General features: G+C 38.9%; 1 protein-coding gene across 1 annotated transcript in view; it reads right to left on the bottom strand.

The window, feature by feature from the left end:
* Positions 1–22,715, bottom strand: part of LOC121673383 (ephrin type-A receptor 6) — a gene marked incomplete at its 5' end in the record, with an annotated part of 112,050 nt that overhangs the window by 15,854 nt on the left and 73,481 nt on the right. Inside the window, one exon of the mRNA XM_042046657.1 lies at positions 5,523–5,672. Coding sequence (XP_041902591.1) covers positions 5,523–5,672 — 150 coding nt within the window. The remainder of the gene's footprint in view (positions 1–5,522; positions 5,673–22,715) is intronic.

Raw genomic sequence — 22,715 nt, 5'->3', positions numbered from 1 at the left:
GAGGATAAATTATTAATGGCACAGCCACCCTCACTTGATGCATTGCTGGGGCTTCACTCAGGGAATCAGGACTGGCAGGGGTGTGACCAGAGGAGACATGAAATATTTTGTAGGCATATGAAACACAGTAGGAACTTTTTTAGGCTCTCTGGTCATCCTCTTCAAACAGCTGAGAATGGAGAAGGGGAATAAAGAACTCACCAAAATCACCATCATTTTCATCTACTTCAGGAGCCACAAACTCACCTGGTGTGGCCACTGCATCTCAGCATGCTGTAATATTTGCATTCTGACACAGCGTTTGTATGCGGCAATGCCCCTATACACTTAAGCACTAAAAATACACATTGTGGCCCCTGACAAATTTACTTGGTGTTCACATGTTTCTGCTGATCCTTAGAGTATGATTAAATCAGGCAATGTCCCTCACACCAAGTTACAGCACAGTTATTTTGGAGATTCCCTCAGAAACCTGGATGTCCGAGATGTTTATGACTAAACGAAAGTTAATAAAATTATGGTATTACCCTAAAGTGAGTGAGACCTTCAGATCTAGAAAATGTGTTTGGTAAGGATTTGGAAAGAAAAGAGGTCTGATGCCAAAGGTAAATCGCAAGTATGAAAAATTACAGTTGATCAGAGTTGAAGGAAAGCTGACTTTTAGTAATACAAGTAGTAAAAAATACTGTTTGAAAATGGGATCGCATATCAGCATGGCTGGATAGGAGTTAGCAGAAGTAGGTAAGGTCCATGGAAAGCTTACATGGATCCATCCCATGAAAGATTTAAAAAACATGAGGAGAGGTCAGTAGGTTCTGCAATGAGTGGTGGTAGCAGTGGGGATGATGTTACAAATTACAGAGTCAGGATTTTTTTGGTTTAAAAAAGAATGCAAAGCTAGACAGTGGCTAATCAAAAACAAAGCTAGGAAAAACACCAACCCTACCACACATGCATCACCCTCCCACATAAAAATCCAGCTAGTGCTAAATGTTGTCTAATGTACAAATGATTGTACACAGTATTTATAACCACACAGTGCACTTAGGAGGAACATACCGACTGCATTGATCCCCACTGTGCTGCAAGGAGACATCCATCATTTTCACACAGATGTATGTACATGCTGCAGACATATTAATGCAGCTGGAAGGGGTTACATTAAACTGTTTACAGCAAATCAATGTTTTACAGCACCAGCTCTGGCTTCAATTTATTCAATCTTATTATCCTGGAATATATCCCCGTTCTCTATTTGAATTCTGAATTAATGTTGGCTCTGCTCAGCAATGCCTAACACTTACGCTGCAAGCAATATGTAAATAAAATAAGAGTAATGAAGCTACACTAGGACCTGAGCTCCCCTTGATGGCATGGCAGGAAATGGAACCAGGTTTCTGTACCTGCTCACAGCTGATTGTCTGTGTTTTATAAACACAGGTGACTTGGTCCTGTAATGTACATGCTGCTCTTAGAGGAAAAGATGCCATCCCATTGCCAGAGAAGTATTTCCTTCAGAACCTTGCCTCCCACTGATGAAAACGTCCCCGTGGACTCAAGATGGGCGAAACTCAACCCCACGTGCACGGAATTTTATTCACATTTGTTTTTACATTTATTATTAATGTATCTCAAGCAGTTTGTCCAAAGTGGCTTCATAAAACACTCCTGACAGTGAGGGGCAGAGCTTAGCTGGTAGTGGCCACTGAAGAGGCCATCCTTAGCAGCCCAGAAATGCAGATACCATCATGTTTACATTTAACTGTGCCTGTTGCAAATGATGAATTTATGAAATGTATTTTGCTTTTAAGGCAACAGGAAAACTGCTCTACTTTTATGAGACATACAGCATTTGCTCAACACAACAATAGAGGGCTGATGAGACTTTGCTGAAGTAATTTATTCAGGAAAAACCCAGAAGCGACCATAATTTTCCAGACATATTTTCTCTGCCACACTTTATTTTAACATATCTTTGAAAATGAAGTCACAGTGCATTTTGTTTCCTCTCTTGTTCAAAAAGAACATTTCAGTATGAAGAGAAATGCCAGCTGGTACTGGGATAATTATAATTTCTCATTAATACCAGCACATTTTAAAAATAAATTGGAAATATTGCCTCATTAGTATCCCTTGTGAGGCAAGTATTATTTTTAGAGTCTAAGAAGCAAGAGTAAAGATGTGATAAGTGTCGAATACTGCAATGGGAATCAAGTCTCAAAGGAAGAATTAGAGCTTTTTAGTTCCTTATTTATTAATATATTTATTTTAGCTCTTGCTCTGCCACGTGCATAGCACCCATCTCTCTCTGTTCAGAGAAATCAGATATCCATGTACCTAAAAGGGAAGAAGTATTAAGTTTTTCTTAGCAATATAAAATTATATATTATAAAACATGTAAAGATTTTACATGTTAACTCCTTTCAAATGCCTTTTTCCCATGTCAGTTTAAGGCTGACAAAGCACCACGTTAATCATGAAATCTGCATCTACAAGAAGGATACAGCAACAGCTTGTTTGATGTTAGACATAGCTGTGAAGTTTGACCACAGAGTTAGTATTATATATTGGTTATGATACCAAAATTGTCTGAACAGTATTTTATGGACTTCTACAGGAAATTTATACAAGTTTAATTTCAAATTAATTGGCAACTGGCAAAAATTCCATCTGAAAATGAAGCTGTAATCTTCCTGATAGTTTCATTATTAATAGTAACATAGATTCTTGCTTTCAAAAGTTAACTGACAGCTTTTTTAATGAGACTGAGACAGAAGAGAGTCCAGAGGGACATTGTCCCTGTGTCCTCCTGACATCTGAAAAATTTACCAGGAGGGAGAGGCAGCTGCTCCTGCCTCATGGTACAGAGCCAATCCCAGGTGCCTGCCAAGTGTTTTGATATCTGTGGGTTGAGAGAACTGTATTAGGATAAGTTTATTTTTTCAGTATTACAAGAAACTTTCAGGAGTGTAAGGAGTTTTATTCTGTTTGCTACAGTAGTTTTCTTGCATACCAATCACAAATCCATTAAATATTCTTTTCATTTTTTTTTTCTTCTTTTTGAACGCTGTAGCTCTGCACCATGCACTAATTTATACGGTGGCCTCTAACAGGTGTCCCAGTAGACTTCACTCACAGCTGTTCTACAAACCAAATGCATGGAATATAAATCTTCCTTCCCTCACATGAGCATTAGCAAGCCAGGCTCTTAGCACAATCTGTTCATCAGTACACTAGTTTCCTTGGAAAGTTCAATATCTTGGCTAATGTTTATTAATTAAGCAATAAGACACGACAGACTGTGCAGCAGCCCTAATTAATGGACACCTCTGGTGCCTGCCACACATCTAAGAAGTGCATTAATCAGCATCAACACAGTTTGGAAGTGACTTACCACGGTAATAAAATGGTTATTTACTTAAACAAGAGCATTTCTCAAACTTAGAAACATTTTTAAGCCTCTGCATTATGCCATGTACAGTATTAATTTTATGAGAAGCATTTTTCAACTGAGTTTCCTTAAGTTCAGCTTCCAAATCCTTGCTGAGGAATATAAATAGAGGATACTGGATTTGCAGAGGTGTTGAGTCATTCTGGATACCTGTGAGCAGCTGTAGTCTCTGAACACCAGACTGGGTTTATTTAGGTGGCAGGTACCAGTTTAGAACTTCTCACATCAGCTGTGTTCATCACTTACTTAGCCATGGTCTAAAAAAGTGAGTTCACTTCCCTAAGTTATATAATCAGAAAAGTAGTTGGTAAGATGGAATGGGAAAAAAACACTCCAAAACCAGACCTGGCTCTGCAGAGTTTATACTTGGAAAACTTTTGGTGATCTACCAAAATCCACCCAATTCAAGAAATATTTAAATTTCTATCTAGAGAAGAGCTTTATTATGATCAAAACTCAGTAAGTGTTTTAATGGTAATGTCAGCAGACATTTTGATGTAGCAGAACATCTGACTATACCCATGCAAGACCTTATCAACTGTTGTTTGCATCCTGTGTCTTTTATGAATCTGTTTAGTGCACATCCCTCTCTGTTATTTTTCCTTCCATCTGTGCAGTACCACTGACCTTTGAAAGTCCTATTATTTCTGCAAAATAAGCTCCTGTGAATTCAGGGTAATTTATTGTACTAAAAAGCCCATCCCAATATCCAGTAAAATAAGCTTTACTTTATGTCTAATAACTTGGAATTTTCCAATGACACTCGAAGTCACTAAATGTATGTAGAAGGTCACAGGTGCTCACTGCTCTCATTCTGGCACTGAAGTCCTGTGGGTAGGAGAAAAGGAGTCCTTTGTGCTGGGAACTGCTGAACTGCTGGGAAAGCCCCCAGCAACTGGCATCATTAGGGCCTGCAGCATTATTTTGTATTAACAGATACTTTTATTTTGGATGTAGGAGTAATTAAATGTTGCTATCTTCATGCTGTAGCTGATTATTTAATATATTCTAAATTGAGAGGTTTGTGATAGTCTGCTTTTTTGTTTCTGATGGGTTTGGTTGTTTTTTTTCCTTTTCTTCCTGAAACAGTAAAATTATTTTTTCAAATTAAAATCTCTCTCAGATCCTTATCCCCAAATGACCGATCAGCCTTAACAAGCAACCAGACTTGAAGAGCTGAATAACTTAGCAACAATGTAAAAACAGCCATCTGGGAAAGTCTTGTCAATTCTTCAGAACCAATGCAGAAATATTCTAAGCACATATATAAGAGAGGTTAAGGCGGCTTGGCTGATATTCCACATTTTGACATAGAGATTGATGGCTCGTGTGAAGACCAAGTGTACCAGTTTGAGCTGTCACAGGGACCCATCAAACAAGAGAATTTGTGAAATTTAAATTGCAGTAGAGAAAAAAACCCCATGATTTCCCCTTTTCCATGCTTCTTTTTCTAGAATAAACCTTCAATTATACTGGAAGCAAATGTGGGATTTTTTTTAATTGTGAAGGCTTATTTGGCCACCGCTTTTGGATTTAAAAAAAAGTCAGAAGAAAGCATAACTTTTTTATGAGGAAGAGCTATTGTCCTGCACTGTGGTTAAGCCTATACATAGTTTGCAAGGTAAGAAGAATGCACTGAATTCTTAGAAAGGAGAATTGACAAATACATTTCTCATGGCAGCTTCATTCTTTCAGAATTTAACCATGGGTGCCCACTGAAGGGCAGTGTCAGACTGTACTGGAGATAAGGGGCCAACTCCATCAGAATAGTTCCAGTATTCCCTCGAGTTTTGGTTTACAACTTCACTGAGAACTTCATGCACTTGCCTATGATTCTTTGGAATAGTCTTTACTCCATGGGAGGAAGCAGGTCAAGGTTTGAGCTAGAGAGGGCCAAGTCTTCAGGTTGCATAAATAGCCTGCCCCACTGAAGTTGACAGAATAATGATGATTTAAATGAGCTGAGATTCCAGCCTAGAAAGGGAATTGGAGAGCAAAGCAGGGCAGGGAGTGGCAATAACTTTCCAAGGACACTTCAACGAGTTGCAGATTAGTCCTGGGCAGTACTCACATCCTGGTTGGACATCTCCCAGTATGGCCTCTCTCCATAGGACATCACCTCCCACATGACAATTCCGTAGCTCCAAGCGTCACTGGCTGAGGAGAACTTCCGGTAAGCGATGGCTTCAGGAGCAGTCCACCTGATGGGGATCTTCCCACCCTGGAAAATTGGTTGAAAATTGGTCAATATGATTAGGATACAGAGTAATGCATGTTTAAAAGAAAAAAAAATTCTGGATTCTGAGATTCTACATTCTGACTTCCATCAATTTGCCTTGTCAATTTGCTGCAAGTGGAAAGGAAGAAATATGCCTTTTTATGGAATTCGAAAAAAATTTGATTTCATATGTAGTCTAATTCACCAATACCTGCACTCTGTGAAAACAGCCCAGTTCAAAGAGCAGAAAGCATTTGAGATGATTAATGTTTGTTCAGTCATATAAATAATCAGAACACGCCTTTTGATTGAAAACATCCCAAGCCTTAAATTCCTAGTTTGTTGACATTTAAGCTTTTTCCCTAAATGAAACAGAAACATCTATTGCAAAACGGAACACTGAAAGCTCTTAATAAAATTATGTAATCAGAAAAGAAGCTATGGGTGTTCTGCACACTTTCAAAGCATTACATTCGATGGTATATTTTAATTTTTGTTGTGCCCTTTAAATATCCAGGCAGAAAACAAGCCCAGTGTGTTCCTAAATGGGCATTTCCTTAGGATATTCAACAGTGTCATTCTGCAGCCTACAACTTAAAAGCCAAGCTGTCCCACCAAAAAAAGAGTAAGGAATCAATCAACACGCCTAACTTACTGTTTACAAGACCACAGGATGTAGGACTTTTCTCTGACATTAGTACTTTACACCACTGTATCTCTTCTATTCTCTCATAAATAGTTTCTGTATGAAAACTACTTTTCCATGTCAGAAAAAAAGAGGTATTTCCTCTCCAGGTACATTGCTCATTTCAAAGGTATATTTTTTTCTTTTCAAGACTGTACATTTATCATCATTCTCATGGAACTCTTTAGAGAGAGGAAAGCAGTATGGTGAAGGTGCCACTAGATGGTAGAAGGAAGCAGTCAGCAGAGCTGAGCTCACTCAGCAGTAGTTGCTTTCAACAAGCAGTAATAGATTCTGCTCAGTGTTATAATTGTATTTCTGACTGAAACAAAAGGGGAAATGAACTAGAACATCCGTTTGGCAATCGAGAGAAGCCAAAGTTAAAAACAAGTATGTAAATCTCTGTTAATTTGCTTTGAACGTATAAAAAGTTGTCTGTGAGTTGTTGAGGCCTCACTTCAGCTGGCTGAGAAGCTGTTTGTTCTACCAATAAATGGTTCAAAATCCAAGCTCTGTGTCTGTGAGGATGTGCCACTCAGCCAACGCCTCCTTTGTGATGGGAAATGCACGGTTAACATTTATGTTGCATGACAGTGGCCAAGATGTCCTTTGTACCATGTTACATTTTTTACAGCTGCTTTTTCAAAGCCTTTGCTTCCTCACATGTGGTAAACCACTTACTGATTTTAGCACTAATAAGGTATTTTTGTATTTTTGCCCACATACCTCCACTACCTGCCTTTCATTTATCCATTATCCTGGTGGTCACAGCACTCCTCTGGCACATCAGAGATGCAAAAGACTTTATGCCTCAGCTGCTGCCACCTGCCCTCACCAGCACTGCAGTGAGTGATACTCTTCGTCCCTTCCTGGTACAGCTGTTTCACTTGGGAAGCAACTAAAAGCGGTTTTTGGGTATGAGACTGAAGAAACGGGGACAAAGGAGAGTTGTGATAAGATGTTCTCCAAGGAAAGGCCAGGCTGATTTCTTGTCTCTTCTCCAGGAAGTATTTATTTAATACCTTCTAAAGAAATTGGGTAAGAGCACTTGGTGTTTGATCTCAGAGTCTGGTTTCAGTAGCCTTTTCATGGAATATGCAAGGCCAGGCTTCCTGAGGTAGAGGAAAAATCAGCTATTTGATGCCACAAATGTGCACCTTACACTGGGATGTCCAACCAAAAGGATGCATCCTCTGAGAAAAAGAGGGTTTTAGGGTCTAACTGCAAAAGATACTTGAAAAATATCTCTTCACACCACAGAGTTATGGGTCTTTTGCTTTCTACTGGATCGGGTTTAGTTCTCTATTTCCAAACATTTTATCGCCAAACTTATGTAATTCCATCCTCAGTTAGATTCCTGTTTTGGAGAGTTTTATTAATAATTTATTGTTTTTTGAATTTTAGCGAAATTCTTATGTTAATAATTAAATATCTACTTGTAGGTAAAACAACAAATCTATACATGCGAATAAAAGGCATTTGGATATTTATACATTTTACATTTAATGTCCATAACATATTATGGATAACATAACAGGAAAACTGTCTTTACACTATATTCTTTCCATAAAGCTGATTTTGTATTCCCAAATTATACTCAAAAGAGAGGGCACGTCTTGAGCAGTGTTTGCAGCTAGATTTGTGACTCCTGGCTAAATAAAAATGAGTTTTAAAGAATCTGATCAAACTCTATAACTACTTTCATGACACAGCTTTACCAACTGATCCCTTTTGGACTGAAACAGTAGTGGCTCATTGCATGTGAAAATGAGACTGAAGAACAGAATCTTAACAAAATTCAAGGCAGTTCATGTTCAAGGGCATAAGATGTGTTCAGAGTTGTAATGTAAAATAAAATCCTTTTGTGCTGGCTCTAAAAACCTCTAAAATTTTTACAGTGGATTCATCTTGTGTATGAAGTTGTTATATTCATAAAAATGTAAATTTCAGTACTTAATTATGTTTGCAGAATATCTTTTTATGCAAAAAAAGTTGTTTTATTTATTTGAAAGCCATTCAAAAGGTGGAGATTGCAATATGAGAACCTTAAGAAACATATATGACTGAAGAGTAGTCATAGTTGCTCATGCATAATAAAAGAACACATAAGGTTTAGAGTGGCTGAAAATGCATTTCCCATTTCTGATTAGAGTAAAAAACAGTGCTACTGATACTGGATATGCCTTTTTATATTTTAATCTAACGGGGGAAATAATAAAAGCAATACTTACTGTTTACACAACGCCTCACCTTCAAATCAAGATAATTTATAAATCATCACTTTGCTGCTATAGCAATGAAATCTCTCAGAGCTGCCTGCATTAGAAAGCCTTATTTGCTTTTAGGTAATTCTCTCTTTTTTTTTTTTTTTGGGGGGGGGCGTTGCGGGGGTTTGGGAGGAGGGGCAGAATGGGTGTTAGGAAACAAATTGTTTTCCTGCTTCATCTCATACATTAATAATGATATCAGTGATAACCTAATTTTATTTTCACACAGTGAAATAACACTAACTCCACTGTTCAAATAATTAGAATTCAGCCTTTTTTCCTGTATGCTGCCAGCTGAGCAGTGCCTATCTCCTCATTTTTTTTGTGATTGTAATTTAATAAGCAATTTTACCACGCAGCATCAAGGGTCCCCTTGGAATTATAATATTAGGCTCCCATTGCTGAGCTTGTAGAAGAGTTCAGAGATGAGCCCTTGAAATGAAATTTACCCCTCAGCCACACCTACACACACGCTCGCTTTCCCTGCAGAACTGGCAACAGCACAGTTTGCCACACATTTGAAGGCAGGACTGGAACTCCATGGTGCAGAACACCTCATTCTTTACCTCAGGCCATGCATGAAAGAGAGACAGTCTTCACAAAATGCCATCTCTCCTCTGAGCTCACAGCACCAAAAAGTGCCTATGATGTCTTGTGTGGCCACAACTGTGTTTTTGCTTTCTCTGGTCTGATTTTTTTTTCTATTCTGCATGTTAGACATCTCTTTAAAACCAGGAGGCATTAACAGTTCCTTTAATTAAAAATCAAACCATATTTCTAAACTCCAGTTGAACAATGTAGCTGGCAGCTACAGCCCATTATTCTACCAAAAAAAGGTTGGGATGTATCAGCAAGCTCAAAATGTGTGATGTGAAGAAACAAAGGAGGAAGCCTTTTAGATGCCCAGAACTTCTGGCATGCCCTGATAACTCATTAAAGTGAGGAGTGGTAGCACTGAGAGCCTGAGATACAGAACTGAAGGCAAGGTGTGTGTGAATTCCTACTGCATGTGCACAGGCAGCAGCACACAGCAGCAGCCAGAAGCAAACCCAGCAGGTGCACCAGGCTCACCGTGCCCCAGAGATGTGAGAAATGCCTGTTCCTGTTGAAAAGCCTGTTCTGGATTTTCCTGGAATGACAGACAACTTCAGAGGGACTGTCACAGCACTGGCTGCAGTTCTCCTAAATGCTGAGGAGCTAACCCATCAGACCCAGGTGCACAGGTATCTAGAACTGTCTAGTTCTGGGAGAAAAGGTGCTGAACTGTGTATACCATTAGTCTGATCTGGCACGGGAACTCCTGTGCATCTGTCGGTTACTGCTCCTTCATGTGCGATGTCACTGGATCGTGCAATCATTTTCCAAGACACAAGTATAGTACCTGTCTGTAGCTCAGTGACAGAAACAGGGGGGAAAAAAGAACTTCAGAGTGAAGAGAGACAAAATTAATGAAAGATAGTTAGTTTTAAATATTGGACATAATTCATCATTCTGTACAAAAACCTTCTGCCACTTTACTGGAGTGATGCTTTTATTTGATGCTCAAATTTTTCATGAGCAAACCTACAAGCAGTCAGAATTTAACATCCTCAAAATCATAATTTAGAACTATTCAGTACTATCAACAGTCTTCTGTTGTGTCTATTGAAATATCAGAGGAACTACATGGCAAGATAACAAAACTGCTCTGAAAAAGCATTTCGGAATTTGCGCTCATTATGCCAAATTCCAGTCAGTTCTACCAGTCTCATTTCCCTCAGAATTGAAATGAATAAATCCCCCTGATTTTCAAAAAGACTGAATTTGCTTTTAATCTCTGGGAAAATATTAATTTTCTTTCAAATATCCTGATTAACAATGCTGAAGTTAAATATGTGGAACTTGATTTTTCCCCTTAAGTTAGCTATTCAAATTTTCAGAACAAGTTATTTATGGCTTTGAGAACATGTTAATTTTAGTGTCTGTTAACCCCTACACTGCATATCTGTTTGTGTCTTCCAAAAGAGGGAAAGCTCTTGATGGATGGAAAGAATCAGCACTGAAAATATTGGCAGAATTAAAGCAGACAAGATAAAATGTCTGACCACAGATCATCAGAAACACTTCACATTAACCAGCACTGATCAGAAGTGTATCAGGGTGATTCTCCAAAATACTCCACACCAACCTGCATTTTGTCTTCCTAAAGGCCATGAGATGGATGCATTGGGTAGTGCTACGCAGACATGCAAACCTCCAGCAAGGCAGATATATCCTACCCTGTGACCTTTTAGCTCAAAAAATTAAAGAATTAAAATATTAAATTACTTTGCTAAAATTCAGAGAATTACGAAATCAGGAACACTCTCTAGTACAGTGGAGATTCTCATTTGGAGTGGCAGCAGCATTTATTTCCTTTGAAACAAAGCCCTTCAGCATGCAGGCCCTTGCCTGCTCTGAGGCACTGATCTTACCTGGGGCTGAGAGATCATAAGAAGGCTGTTAAAAATGCATAGTTCTGACCCTCAAAATCCACATAAGTGAAATGGTAGTGCTTATTTTTGACCATTTACATCTATCCTGCCTTCGTATTTTCTTGACAGGGCAATTTAAGGAACTTGATACAAAGACACAGCAAACTCCCAAATACAAGTGGTTGATACCATTGCCTCTTGTTTGTGTAATGAACTGGACTATACATCTTTTCTTGATAGACAGGATGCCTTTATCTACAAGGTGCTCATTGAAAATCATGGATTTTTTGCCAGAAATATTAGTTAAGTTTTAAAATATTTGTTTAGTTTTTAAATTACGAAGTCTTTGTTCATTCCAGGCCAGGCAGGTCAGTAAGGACTGGTGGTGTCCTCAGAGCCCTGATGAGAACCAGTCAAGTGTACACGGACAGATAAACCCAAGTATTTTGGAAAATCTCTTTGAGACTGGTCTCTTGAAAAGTAATGATGAGACTGGTAGGGCCAAGGAGCCTCATACTGTTTTAGAGAGTGGGATTTTACATTTCTTTAGGATTAAGAATCCATTTTACAGTATTGTGTGCTTGGCTCTCAATCACAGAGAAACCCTTTCTCCTTCTGAAATTAAATATCAGGAGCATGCATCTCTACCAAAGCCAGTTTAGAAACTATAGCACTATTTGACAGTAATGATAGGAAAAAATGTCATTTTTCCTTGAAACTAATATTTCTGGCAAAGATCTATCTCTTTTCAAGAGCATCAATTTCAAGCTATCTGCCAGCTGTGTCAGCACAGCTCCCATTACAGCTGTAACCAATTTCTTGAGAGTTACTCCTCCAGAGTCCTTCAATCTGCACATCCAGCCCATCCACTTTGCTTACACAAGGGGTCCTACCAAAGTCAATGGAAAAGGTGAAAAGGATTTTTTTTGTTCTGAGATGCTTATTTGAAGGATACCTTACGTTGCACAACTCTGCAACAAAGGAATTTGCTACATGGTCCATTCTTCAGCAGAACTGAATTACCAAACACAAATATTTCTCTAAACTCAAGTAATTTAAGTTGAAAAAAAAGAACTTAACCAGGCACTGTCTTTCCTTAAAAGTATCAAGGAAGGCTCATCTCTGAAATTATGCCCCTGGCTTGCCCAGGGCTTCACAAAGTATTTATTATTGGATCAAAAATAAACTGTTGCCGTGCACTGCTTGAACACTGGATGTTATTATCTATCATTAAAGACTTCACAGCTAGTGATTTCCACACTCATATCTAGCTGACATGGACAGCAAACACTTCCCAAGTTTCAGGAATCAAGTGGCCTCTCTCTGTGCTGCCATAATCCCCAGATCATTCATTCTGCCTTGCTGCTGAACCCCTGCCATAATTCCTTCCACACCATACAATATGAAGTGGCCAGTAAAAACTCAGAAGCATCTGGGAACTTGGAAAGGGAGAGCACACTGCAATGGATTTAAATGTAAAATTAACACTATATAGGCTATAATACTATCTCCAGTAAACATTTTCATATTCTATTCTTTGGGATGCTGTTCTAGACAGAATAATGAATTCATATACAGCTTTCTCTAGGGTACATGAGATTTTATTTACCTAGGGCTTCTTCAAAATTCATTCCAGAAACAAGTTGGAAACACCACAAAAATTAGGCTTTTCTTCTGAGAGTTGCAGTACCACACATGGATGATCATCAGAATTATTATGAGGCTGAGCTACTCTGCAAGTATCACTGCTTTAGTTTTCATCCCAGCTGCATCAAGAAGTGCAGAGGAGAATTAATATCTTAGTAACTGATGAATTAAATTTTCTGCTCACATTTTTGTGAGGTCACTTCTCATTTTATCCTGAAGGAGTTTGCTAGTTATTTAAGTTTCAGTCAATTCATGGATAAGTAGCTGGTCGAAAGATGGGAAACCAACAGTCAGAAAGAAAAGGTCAGTTTTTAGAGTGGCATCCCCCAGAGATCAATGCTCATGTCCTGCTGGCAGTGTATGTAGAATCTATAATCCAAACCGAACTGGGAACTTGTAAAATGGTACTAGAAATCCTAAGGTATTCATGGTAGTAAAGATGATGAGGATTTACCATAAAAATATACCAAAGAACCTTATGATACTGAATTGCAAATTGATAAAACGTCACAAAATTCAGTGTCATAGTGATGCACACAGAATAAAATGCTCCTAACTTTACATAACAAATAACACAACTCTGTACTAAGCTGTCATGGTTCAAGACAGATCTTGTGGTTATAGCAGAGAGTTGGCTCTATAACACTATCAACCTCCTGCTCAAAAGCAGAGTAATGGAAAAAATGGAATGAAATTGTAAAAACAATCAGGAAAAGGAGAAAGCACAGCACTGTTGGAACCTAGGATATTCCTGCATATTGCTTGCTGATCACAGGCTTGATCCCACTTTCCAAAAGAGCACACTGAAACTAACAGACAGAATAGGTGATCAAAGGCACAGAATAAAAGAAACTAAGAATGGTCTATAAAACCCTGAATATAATGGATCAGACAATAGATGGGGATGATAGATCCAAGGTACATCAAACGTAAGTGGAAAGCAGCAGACTAAAAACATTAACAAAACTTTTTTTTTTTTTAAAGACACGTTGCTATGGGATGTCACGGACTCTAAAAATTCAAACCTTTTCAAAAGTAACTAGGTAAACTTAAGAGAAGAAATATTTGTGAAGGGCGTTACATACAAAGACCTGCCTCTGATTTAAAGGAGTCAAGCCACAGACCTGAACGCTCAATAACCTGAACTGAGAATGCATCATGTGCACAGCATGTGCACTCTTTTATTACTGAGAGCCTGGAATTCCTGCTTGGAATCTACCGCTTGTTTGCCTTTTGGATTCATGCTTCCAAGCTCACAAGCACTGCAGCTGTCTCAGGCCATTACTCTCTTCCCATCATCTCAGTCTGTTTGCAGGTAAAGTAGAAGCACATGGTTAACAGTGTCACTGGAAAAAAGTCAGTGATGTGCATGTCAACAGCATTTCAGGGGAAAATAATTTAAATTTAAAAATTAAATTTAAAAAAAATTAAAAAGTTAAACTTAAAGGAAGCCATCAGAAGTGAGGTGTTCTTTGATGTGAAAGAGTATAACTGTACATGGGTATCTGAAGGATCACAAGACATTTGGTTGTTGTTGTTGATTCTGTGATTACATTCTTATGTCTCTATCCATGTTTATGGATATCCTTTTTGACCAAACCTTTTGACAAAAGGAAAGAAACAGTTCTCCTGTTAGTAAGTTTTAGCAAAGGAGAAAGCATTGGGTACTTAAGGAGAAGAATCTGTAAAAGTACTGCCGTGAGAGAGTGGAGGCTGACTACTGGATGAACGTGTGGAGGTCTTATGTTTGCTCCATAGAGACATAACACTATCTTGTAATGATTTTAGTATCCTAACTTTCATCAGCAATAAATAATTTCACTAAGGGGAAAAAAAAAGGAATAAAAGTATTCCCAGACTGTTGGGAATCATGCAACATGTTAGTTTCATGTCTAGATCAGCCCATACTGCATAAAAATATGGTTTACATATTTAAAGGGAGATGGAAGAACAGCTGCTGATGACGGCAAAGCAGCTGAGTCGAGGGCCATGGATCAAGAAGCATGACAGGGACCACGGATGTGTCAAACACTGAGCACCATGGCCTGCCTTCCCTTCTGGGGACAGAGGGACAAAGACAAGGAAGGGATTGCCAAGGGCAGGGTGGGCAGTGAGGCTCAGCAGAGGGGAGGATGGTGACAGCCATTTCTCCCACAATAGGCCAAAATGCTCCCAGTGCCACCCTGCTGGTTTTCCAAAGAAAGGAAGTGTAGGAGCCACAGCTGCACCCCCAGCACATCTTTCTGCCAGCCAACCCCAGGCTGGGGGCTCAAAACCACTGGCATTTTCAAAGGCATGGATGGTGGGAAGGCAGAGATGGGAAAGGCATCCCAGGCTAGAACCAATCACAAACATGGTGTTCTAGTGTCCCTTTTGGCATTGTCACCTGCTCACTAGCTGTCACTTCAGGAAAATGCAGATCTCCCACTGTCTTGTGTCTGCCAGTTCTCTGCAGAGATCTCAGGGACCATTGGACATCTACAAATATATAGCTGATCCATTGCCTATTTCCCATGTATTTAATGAAAACCAGTACCAAGCAAAGCAGAGAGATCCCAGTATTTCTCCTGACAGACGAGCTCAGGATGCTGCTGTACTTCTGGGCCAGGCAGCAGCTCAGTGATCCATCAGGATGCACAACTTCAGGCACAATACAAGTTTCCCAGCTGGCAAATATTTGGGCTTCTGGGGAGACAAGTATAGGGATGTGGAAGGCTTATGGGTAACATGATACTAAATGAGGCCACAGGGGCATGGGAGGGATCCAAGCTTTACCAGAGAGGTAGAAGAGCATAGCAAGGAGCTGGAGGCATTGTGAAGGCACCTGGGGAGATTCTCAGAAGATCAGAAGCTGTGCTATTGAGGTTGCGGAACGCAGTCTGAGAACCAGGATAACTGTGGCATGAAAAGGCAGCTGATGTCTGTAATGGAGCCCCAGGACACAGGGCTTCATTAAATAAAATAAATGAAATAAATAAATGAAATAAATTCTTCCCACCTCCAGGAAGGTGTCCCACAGATTCACAGAATTTTCTGAGTAGGAAGCGACACACAAGGAACATGGAGTCCAGCTCTTACCCATTGCAGCAGAGCACAGTGTTATCAGACTGTAATTTCAGAAACACAGATGAAGTGTATCACCAAAAAACTGTCAAAGAAATGAACACATAAGAGAGTAGTTTTCAGTCCAAGTTAGGGCTGCTTCACAACAAAGCTTCTCTGATATTTCTATTTGGTGTAGTGACACAGTGGCACTGCCCATAGATCACTGCAGTGTGGCAGTATGCAAATTGTAGAATAATAGGATAACCATCTGTTGGATGATGAATAGTTTGGCACAGGAATGTGGTCAAGCCTTCCTGCAGATACCCACACTCACCCAGATCTCTGCCAGCTGCCTGAGTAAAGGGCACTGAACATCAAACTGGCTTCTACCTCACTCTCATCAGCAACTCACCAGAGCAAAGCCCTGACTGATGAGTCTGATGGCAGCTCCAGTCACACCAGTGGCAAGGCCAGTTTCATATATTGGTGTTTATACCGGTGTAATCTGGCTTACAGACACTGAGGATCTGCTTCTGACATTTCTTAGTATTGCCCTTCCTAGACTTTTGTACTTCTTTCTGTATCTTGATATACTTTAATTGAGGCTTGTGAATGGTGGCACTGGAATACCTTTTGTTCTGTAAGTCAGCTGGATTTAGACCTTGTAATCCCCAGATAGCATAACACTGAGTTTTTCTGATGGTGCATCATACTAAATCATCATCTGACTGATGATAATATAATGGGAATAACATATTAACAAAATTTATCATTCCTGTACCTTGCTCAGGGGATGTTTTACTTTATCATATGATATATTAGTTGTCACTTCCATGACATATTACAGTAAGACATCATCAGAACCATTTTGACAAAGTAGTAACTTTGATATTGGACATCAAGGCCAGGTTGGATGGGGCTTGGAGCAACCTGGGATAGTGGAAGGTGCTCCTGCCCCCCCCACAAGGGAGGTTGAAACTACAACATTTTTAAGGTCCCTTCCAACCCAAACCATTCTATGATTCTCTCACTATTCTCTGACATCAGACTTGCCACTGGTGCTAAAACAGTTGTGGTTTATCTTAAAATGACACCCTCTAAGCAGTCAGAGCTTTTGCATTACCTTTGTAAGTTCACCACAAAGCTTCATCAAAGTAGCAGCCGAAAATTGTTTTGACCTTTTGGAGTGTCTCTACAAAAAAAATCCAGCATGTTTATTTCACTAAAAATAATGTACCTAGGTCAGAATCTTGGAAAACAAGGAGGGTTTTTTAAAATTATTATTTTAAATTTAGAAATGTTAATTTAGCAGAGGTAGATCATCAAATGACAGAGCTTCTTAAACCCCCAATTCGTTGAGAGACAGCCATTTTAATAATTTTCAGCATTCACTGATGGCCAAGCTGGCTAAACAGCCTTCAGGCACAGGTGCATGGCAGTCATGCTTACGTGGAAACTTGCATAATATACGGGTGCAACTTCTGCAGGAAGTGTCTTTTTGTGCTAACCACTCATATACACTGACAGTTTCTTCTTGTTCAATCATCTGAGCTACGTTTGTATACTGAAAAATGAACATATGCATATATGAATATACAGATAGGAAATGGATTTCCAGATCTCTGGTGGACAAACAAAAAACTGCATTGCAACAGGCAGCTCTAGCACAGCTGTGCCTGCAGCATCTGAAGGCAAACTCTTTCAGGTAATAGCATTGGAGAAGACAGGATAAATCAAATCATTCAGCAGAAATTAATGACATTTTAGGAAAATGCATTTTTCTCCTCTGTCTATAGATAGTTAGCAACTTACTCTTTTGCTCCCGCTTGATTTCTGGATTATGACCTTGTATACTTAAGGAAATTAAAGCCAACTGGTTCTGATATCAACAAAGCATGAAGTTATGGAATACCAATGCATGGTTTTGATTTCATATTTTCAAGGTCTTTTGTGTAAAGTGCTGAAGTTCAACCTTATCTTCAAAATCTGTATCACTTGAAAAGTGATGCTAATCACCAGAATGCTGATCAAGACAGTACTTATTTTCACACTCACAGCAAAGTAGGGTGTATTTTATAACAAATGCATTCCTCAGTTGCTTGTTTTTGGTGTAGACTGGGGAATTTCTGGAGCAGCCTGGTGATCATTCTCAAGAATTCCCAATAACCAGTGAAAATCCAGTGAAAGAACTGAAGGAAGAACTTGAATCTTTCAGAGGATGGGGATCATACTTGTACTAGCTGTTAAAACAGCTGTATCAAGACGAAAAAACTTCAGGTAAACTCTGTGGCCAGTGATTTAACACCACCAAAAACAACACTGAAAAGAAGCCACCATCCCTTACCAGCAATTTGCAGAACACTACTTGATTTATTCCAGGTACCAGAGAGCTGACTCATTACAGCCTTAAGAATCTGCTCTGGGAAATTGATACAGATGAGTCATGTATCCTCCTTAACAAACTTCCACACCTTCTGCAGTACTCTTTGAGACTGTCCCCATGACTACAGCATCAATGACTCTGGGGCAAATATTCTTTTCACTAATGAAAGGTAGATTAGGCTGAACTTTTGGCATAACTCAGCCTACTTTAAAAAAAAAAACAAAGTCATGCCCTCCATCCCCAATCACAAAAAAGTAAATGAAAGCAATGGACTAATTTTTTTTCATGTGCATTGCTTCTTGCAATATACACAGTGTTTCCATGGACTAATGCCATGGCATTTTATTGCACATTTGATCTTTTTTAAGTGCTTCAAAATCTTTCAGTTGTATAAGATTTTCAGCAGTGGAATATGGGCAATTGCTGCTTCATTAAAAATGTATAGCAAAAATAAGCATGAGTATACTTAAATAATTTTATTTATTTTGGCAGTTGAGGGTTGAAAAGCTCAGTGTTGAAACTGCCTTCTTTATATTCATGATAATCACAGCAAATGCACCATACAAAAACCTCGAGCCAGATAAACAATCTTGTTTTTGCATTGTTGCTCAATTGTCTTCACAATTCCCTAAAAGCCAATAAAGCATTTGTTGGAGGCACGTTGACCAATAATGATTTTTTCCAAGCACTGTAATCAAATGAGCAAACTTGTTTTTCACGCTTCCTATTTTATAAATATTTCCAAAAACAAGAGGTGATTTTGCTGAATGATTAAACCTGAAAATGGTGCAGTAACACTGCTCAGCCATTTTGCTCCTCAGCATCTTTTACAGCTCCCAACTAACTACTCCCATGGCATCCCTCTGAAGAAGCTGCTGTCTCCATTTCACAGTGGGAAAAACAAAGACAGAGGTCGAGGACCATCAAATATTCTGAATACCTGCAACTCCCAGTGGTAATAACTGAATTTCTGGATGCCCACTGTTACTGAAACCAGGCTGTAAATGATTTACATGAGTTAAACTGCAAGGCAGAAGAGCAAAAATCTCTGAAATAAAGTTTCAGCTTCAGCAGTCGTTGGCTTTCTGGGCTGTGCCTTCATCTCACATATGAGTTATGATAAATTTTGTAGTTATAAAAGCAGAAGAACAAAAGAATGGTCAACTGCTCTGAATGCTTATCCTTCACAGTGTGTTCACTAAAGTAAAAAAATCTACATACAGATTTTAAAGAATGAAATAGTCATAGGCAAAGCAGAACCAGTTCTGATTTGGAAAAATCACAATTATTCTCAGTGTGCATCTAACCAGGAAAGGATAAAGTATGTGATTGAAAGAAAGGTATTACCTCTACCAACTCTACCTTGGAGCAATCTTTATAATGAGCACCAGAGTCCTGCATTATATTCCATATGCAATTGAGAAATGTTGCTAAAGTTATTAAGCCACAGAAACAGATATAAATCTCTAGTTTGTTAAACAATGAATCATATTCACTACAATAAATAAACCTTTTCCTCAGTGCAACACTCTGTTGCATGTCCCAAAGTACAATGGTGTTGATCTCCCATCTCTGATTTTGTAAACACTAAATACCATTCTGCTGGTAAATTCTAAGATCATACAATCTGTTCTATTTTCTTTACTCAGTTTAGCTCTAAAGATCAGAAAGCAAGCTGATAATTTCTCTTTTTCTGTTATTCAACTTGCATGCTACCTCTCATAATGGAAATTCAGTTTCATATTTTAGGCTTAGATTTGTTTAGGGCTTTTTTTTTTTTTTTTTTTTTTTTTATTATCTATTAAGTCTTATTCCTCTTACCATTAATTTGATTAAACACACATCAGAACTACTAAGCTGCAGGAGCAAAACATTGGGTTTCTTGTGTTGCTCTGGGACTTGTCATCAAGCCAAACTCACAGATGTTCCAATGAACACGCAGCATTTGGTCCATTTCTAGAATAAACATCATAGCTTGCTTTATCCATACTGTCATGACCCTGGATAAGTAAGCAGCAAGATCAGCTGAGTCCCCTCACCTACACTGCACTTTTGATAAGCTGACACAAAGCAGGAAGCAAAAGTTAAAGAGGCAAAATTAGGGAAAAGGTAAAAAATCCTTGTGATTTTCATGCCTCATCCCAGAAGATTTTCTTCTTGGAAGATTGGTTTGTTGTTTTGCCTGTTGTGACAAGATGCATTTTTCTTACAAACAACAAGGCAGGTAGAAGTACTCAGAAGCACAAAAACCTGTGAAATTATATTTAGTAGCTGGGTAGAAATGAGATGACTGTGATGGCTCCCAAGTGTGTGAATAACCCTCCCAGAATCCTCACAGGGTCTCACCAACTTCTGTTGTGTTCCTGAAAGATACTGGCCTATAGAAACTTAATAAGACAGAAAATTGGGTTTTGGTATTTTGAAGGACTCTGACATAAAGAAAACAACACGTGCCTACATGAAGGAATTGCTCATGAGCAATGAACAGCTTGGTCCACGGAGATGTCAGCAACACAGCAACAGCAAATGAAAGTGCGTGATGCTAAAGAAACCTGCAGGAATGCTGAACAGCTTGGAGGTGCTGCTCATATGGAGTATAAAACCAGTGTTGCACAGCCAGCAGCAAGAGTTGTGTGCATATTAACTATGAAAAATAGCCTTTTCCCACGAAAAAATCTATCAAAGTACACATCTCTGTAATGCTAGGGTAAGATCTTGTGTGTAGAGAGGTAGGTTCCTCATAAATGCTTGTCCCAGCCTCATCTCCCATGAAAAAATTATGACCCAACTGGCAAAAGTTGACTATATTCTTAACAACCACTTTGAGGGGGAATTTTTAAGAGACAAGGTTTTAAGCTTTTTTGTGTTGTAAGAAGGGGAAAAGGAAAAAAAAAAGAAAATAATAGAAAAGCACCAGTATTTCAGTCCCATGATCATTCCAGCAGTTAATGCTTCCCAAGCAAAGATAACTCAGAGTAAAATCACCTGTTCTGACAAGTGAGATGCCAGCAGCGTGTGGGGCCCAGCCTGTGCATCTGCTGTAATTAAATTTGCACACAAATTGAAGCGTGCAATGTTGCTATTTCTCTTAATGGAACAGGCCCTCTGGACAGAACTTTCAGAGCCTGAGGAAGTCATCTCTATTTTGATGAGTCTGTGGCATGTCACATCAATCTTTATAATTTTGTATATGCTTTAGATATTTCTATTTTACTGCATAGAATAGCAAAGAACATCCCTTCATGTACAGCTGACTAATACAAATGCTTTTTGCTATTTGTTATGGCAGCCATCCAGTCAGGAGATGAAGCAATAATTGGTCTTTTTAGTACAGGAAAAAGGCAGAAATCCTGTAAGAGGAATATTTTCATTTTTCCATGGGGGCTTTTTTTTGGTTTACAATTGTTTCTTGTGCCAAAGGTGAAAGCCCTGGGGGAGGCTCCATGTTTCCTCCAGCTTTACTTCTGAGGCCCCTTTGCTTGGGGTGCCACTGACTCTTCCCAGGGAGACACAGGAGAAGGGAAGATGTGGCAGGCAAGACACAGCCTTGAAAAGTTTGTGATGTCTGGGAAGATGTGTCCTGAGAAGCAGGCAGCCAAAACTCAGAGAGGAGAGGAAGAATTTCCTAGAGATGAGAAGGGGCTGGTGCAATTCATAAAGTCCCTGACTAAGCCTGACCTTCAAGAAAGAGCTGCGTTTTTTTTGCCCAAAGTTCTGGCTGACTCAGGGTCCTGTCCTGTCACAAGCCTTTTCCCCTCAATTTCCAATAGGGACTTAAAGCCCTGCTGACATTAAAATATTTAACCATGAATCTTCAGATTCATGGTTACAGTCATCAAAATGACTCTGTAGATGATTCTGTCACCTGCACATACCAATGTGATGTTACTATTCAGTGGAGTTAGTTGTTGCCAAAAATATACACAAGCCCCTCACTGCTCTCTCCTCATTAAGAAGCAGATGTTACTTATAGTTCTATTTCTGAGGGAGGCCAAATGTTCTGTATGCATTTGGAAAGAAAAAAAAAACCAACATATTAAAACCATATCAAATTACTAAAGCTACAGATCCCAGCATATTTCTTTCAAGAAGAGTGTATCAGATCTGCTAAACAATTTATGAGCGCAACAGTTTCATGAAACTTTTGGCAGCTCCCATTTAGAAAAGGCTGAAAAGAAAGTCTGCACACACAGTGTGCATTCATTTAATTGAATAATTTACAGTGTACCGTGGTGTGGGGTTTTCTCCCCTTTATTCTATAAAGTGAGTGAATTTCAAAAGAAATACTATGCAATGAAATATATTCCTTTTGTTAGTCACAGCTGTTAGGTGTATCTTTCTATTTGCTCTCTTTTTTCTATACCTGCTTTTATTGTGACATTGCTGTACCGTGAAAAAAACCAGACAACTTGATCAAGGCACTAAAGGAATCTCAGAAAGTTTTTCAATCTTTCTGATAAGAAAAAAAAAAAAAAGGCCTAGTCCAGGAAAGTTATTGTTCACAAGAAATAATCCATTTATATGGTATGAAGCATGCCTTCCTGTTTTAGTGGAAATACCCAGCCA

The sequence above is a fragment of the Corvus kubaryi genome, unplaced genomic scaffold (assembly GCF_017639235.1).
Source record: "Corvus kubaryi isolate FWS band 111438036 unplaced genomic scaffold, C.kubaryi_AGA036_p1.0 65375, whole genome shotgun sequence".
NCBI lineage: Eukaryota > Metazoa > Chordata > Aves > Passeriformes > Corvidae > Corvus > Corvus kubaryi.
The sequence above is the reverse complement of the archived record's forward strand: the minus strand, read 5'-3'. Positions and strand labels throughout refer to the sequence as shown.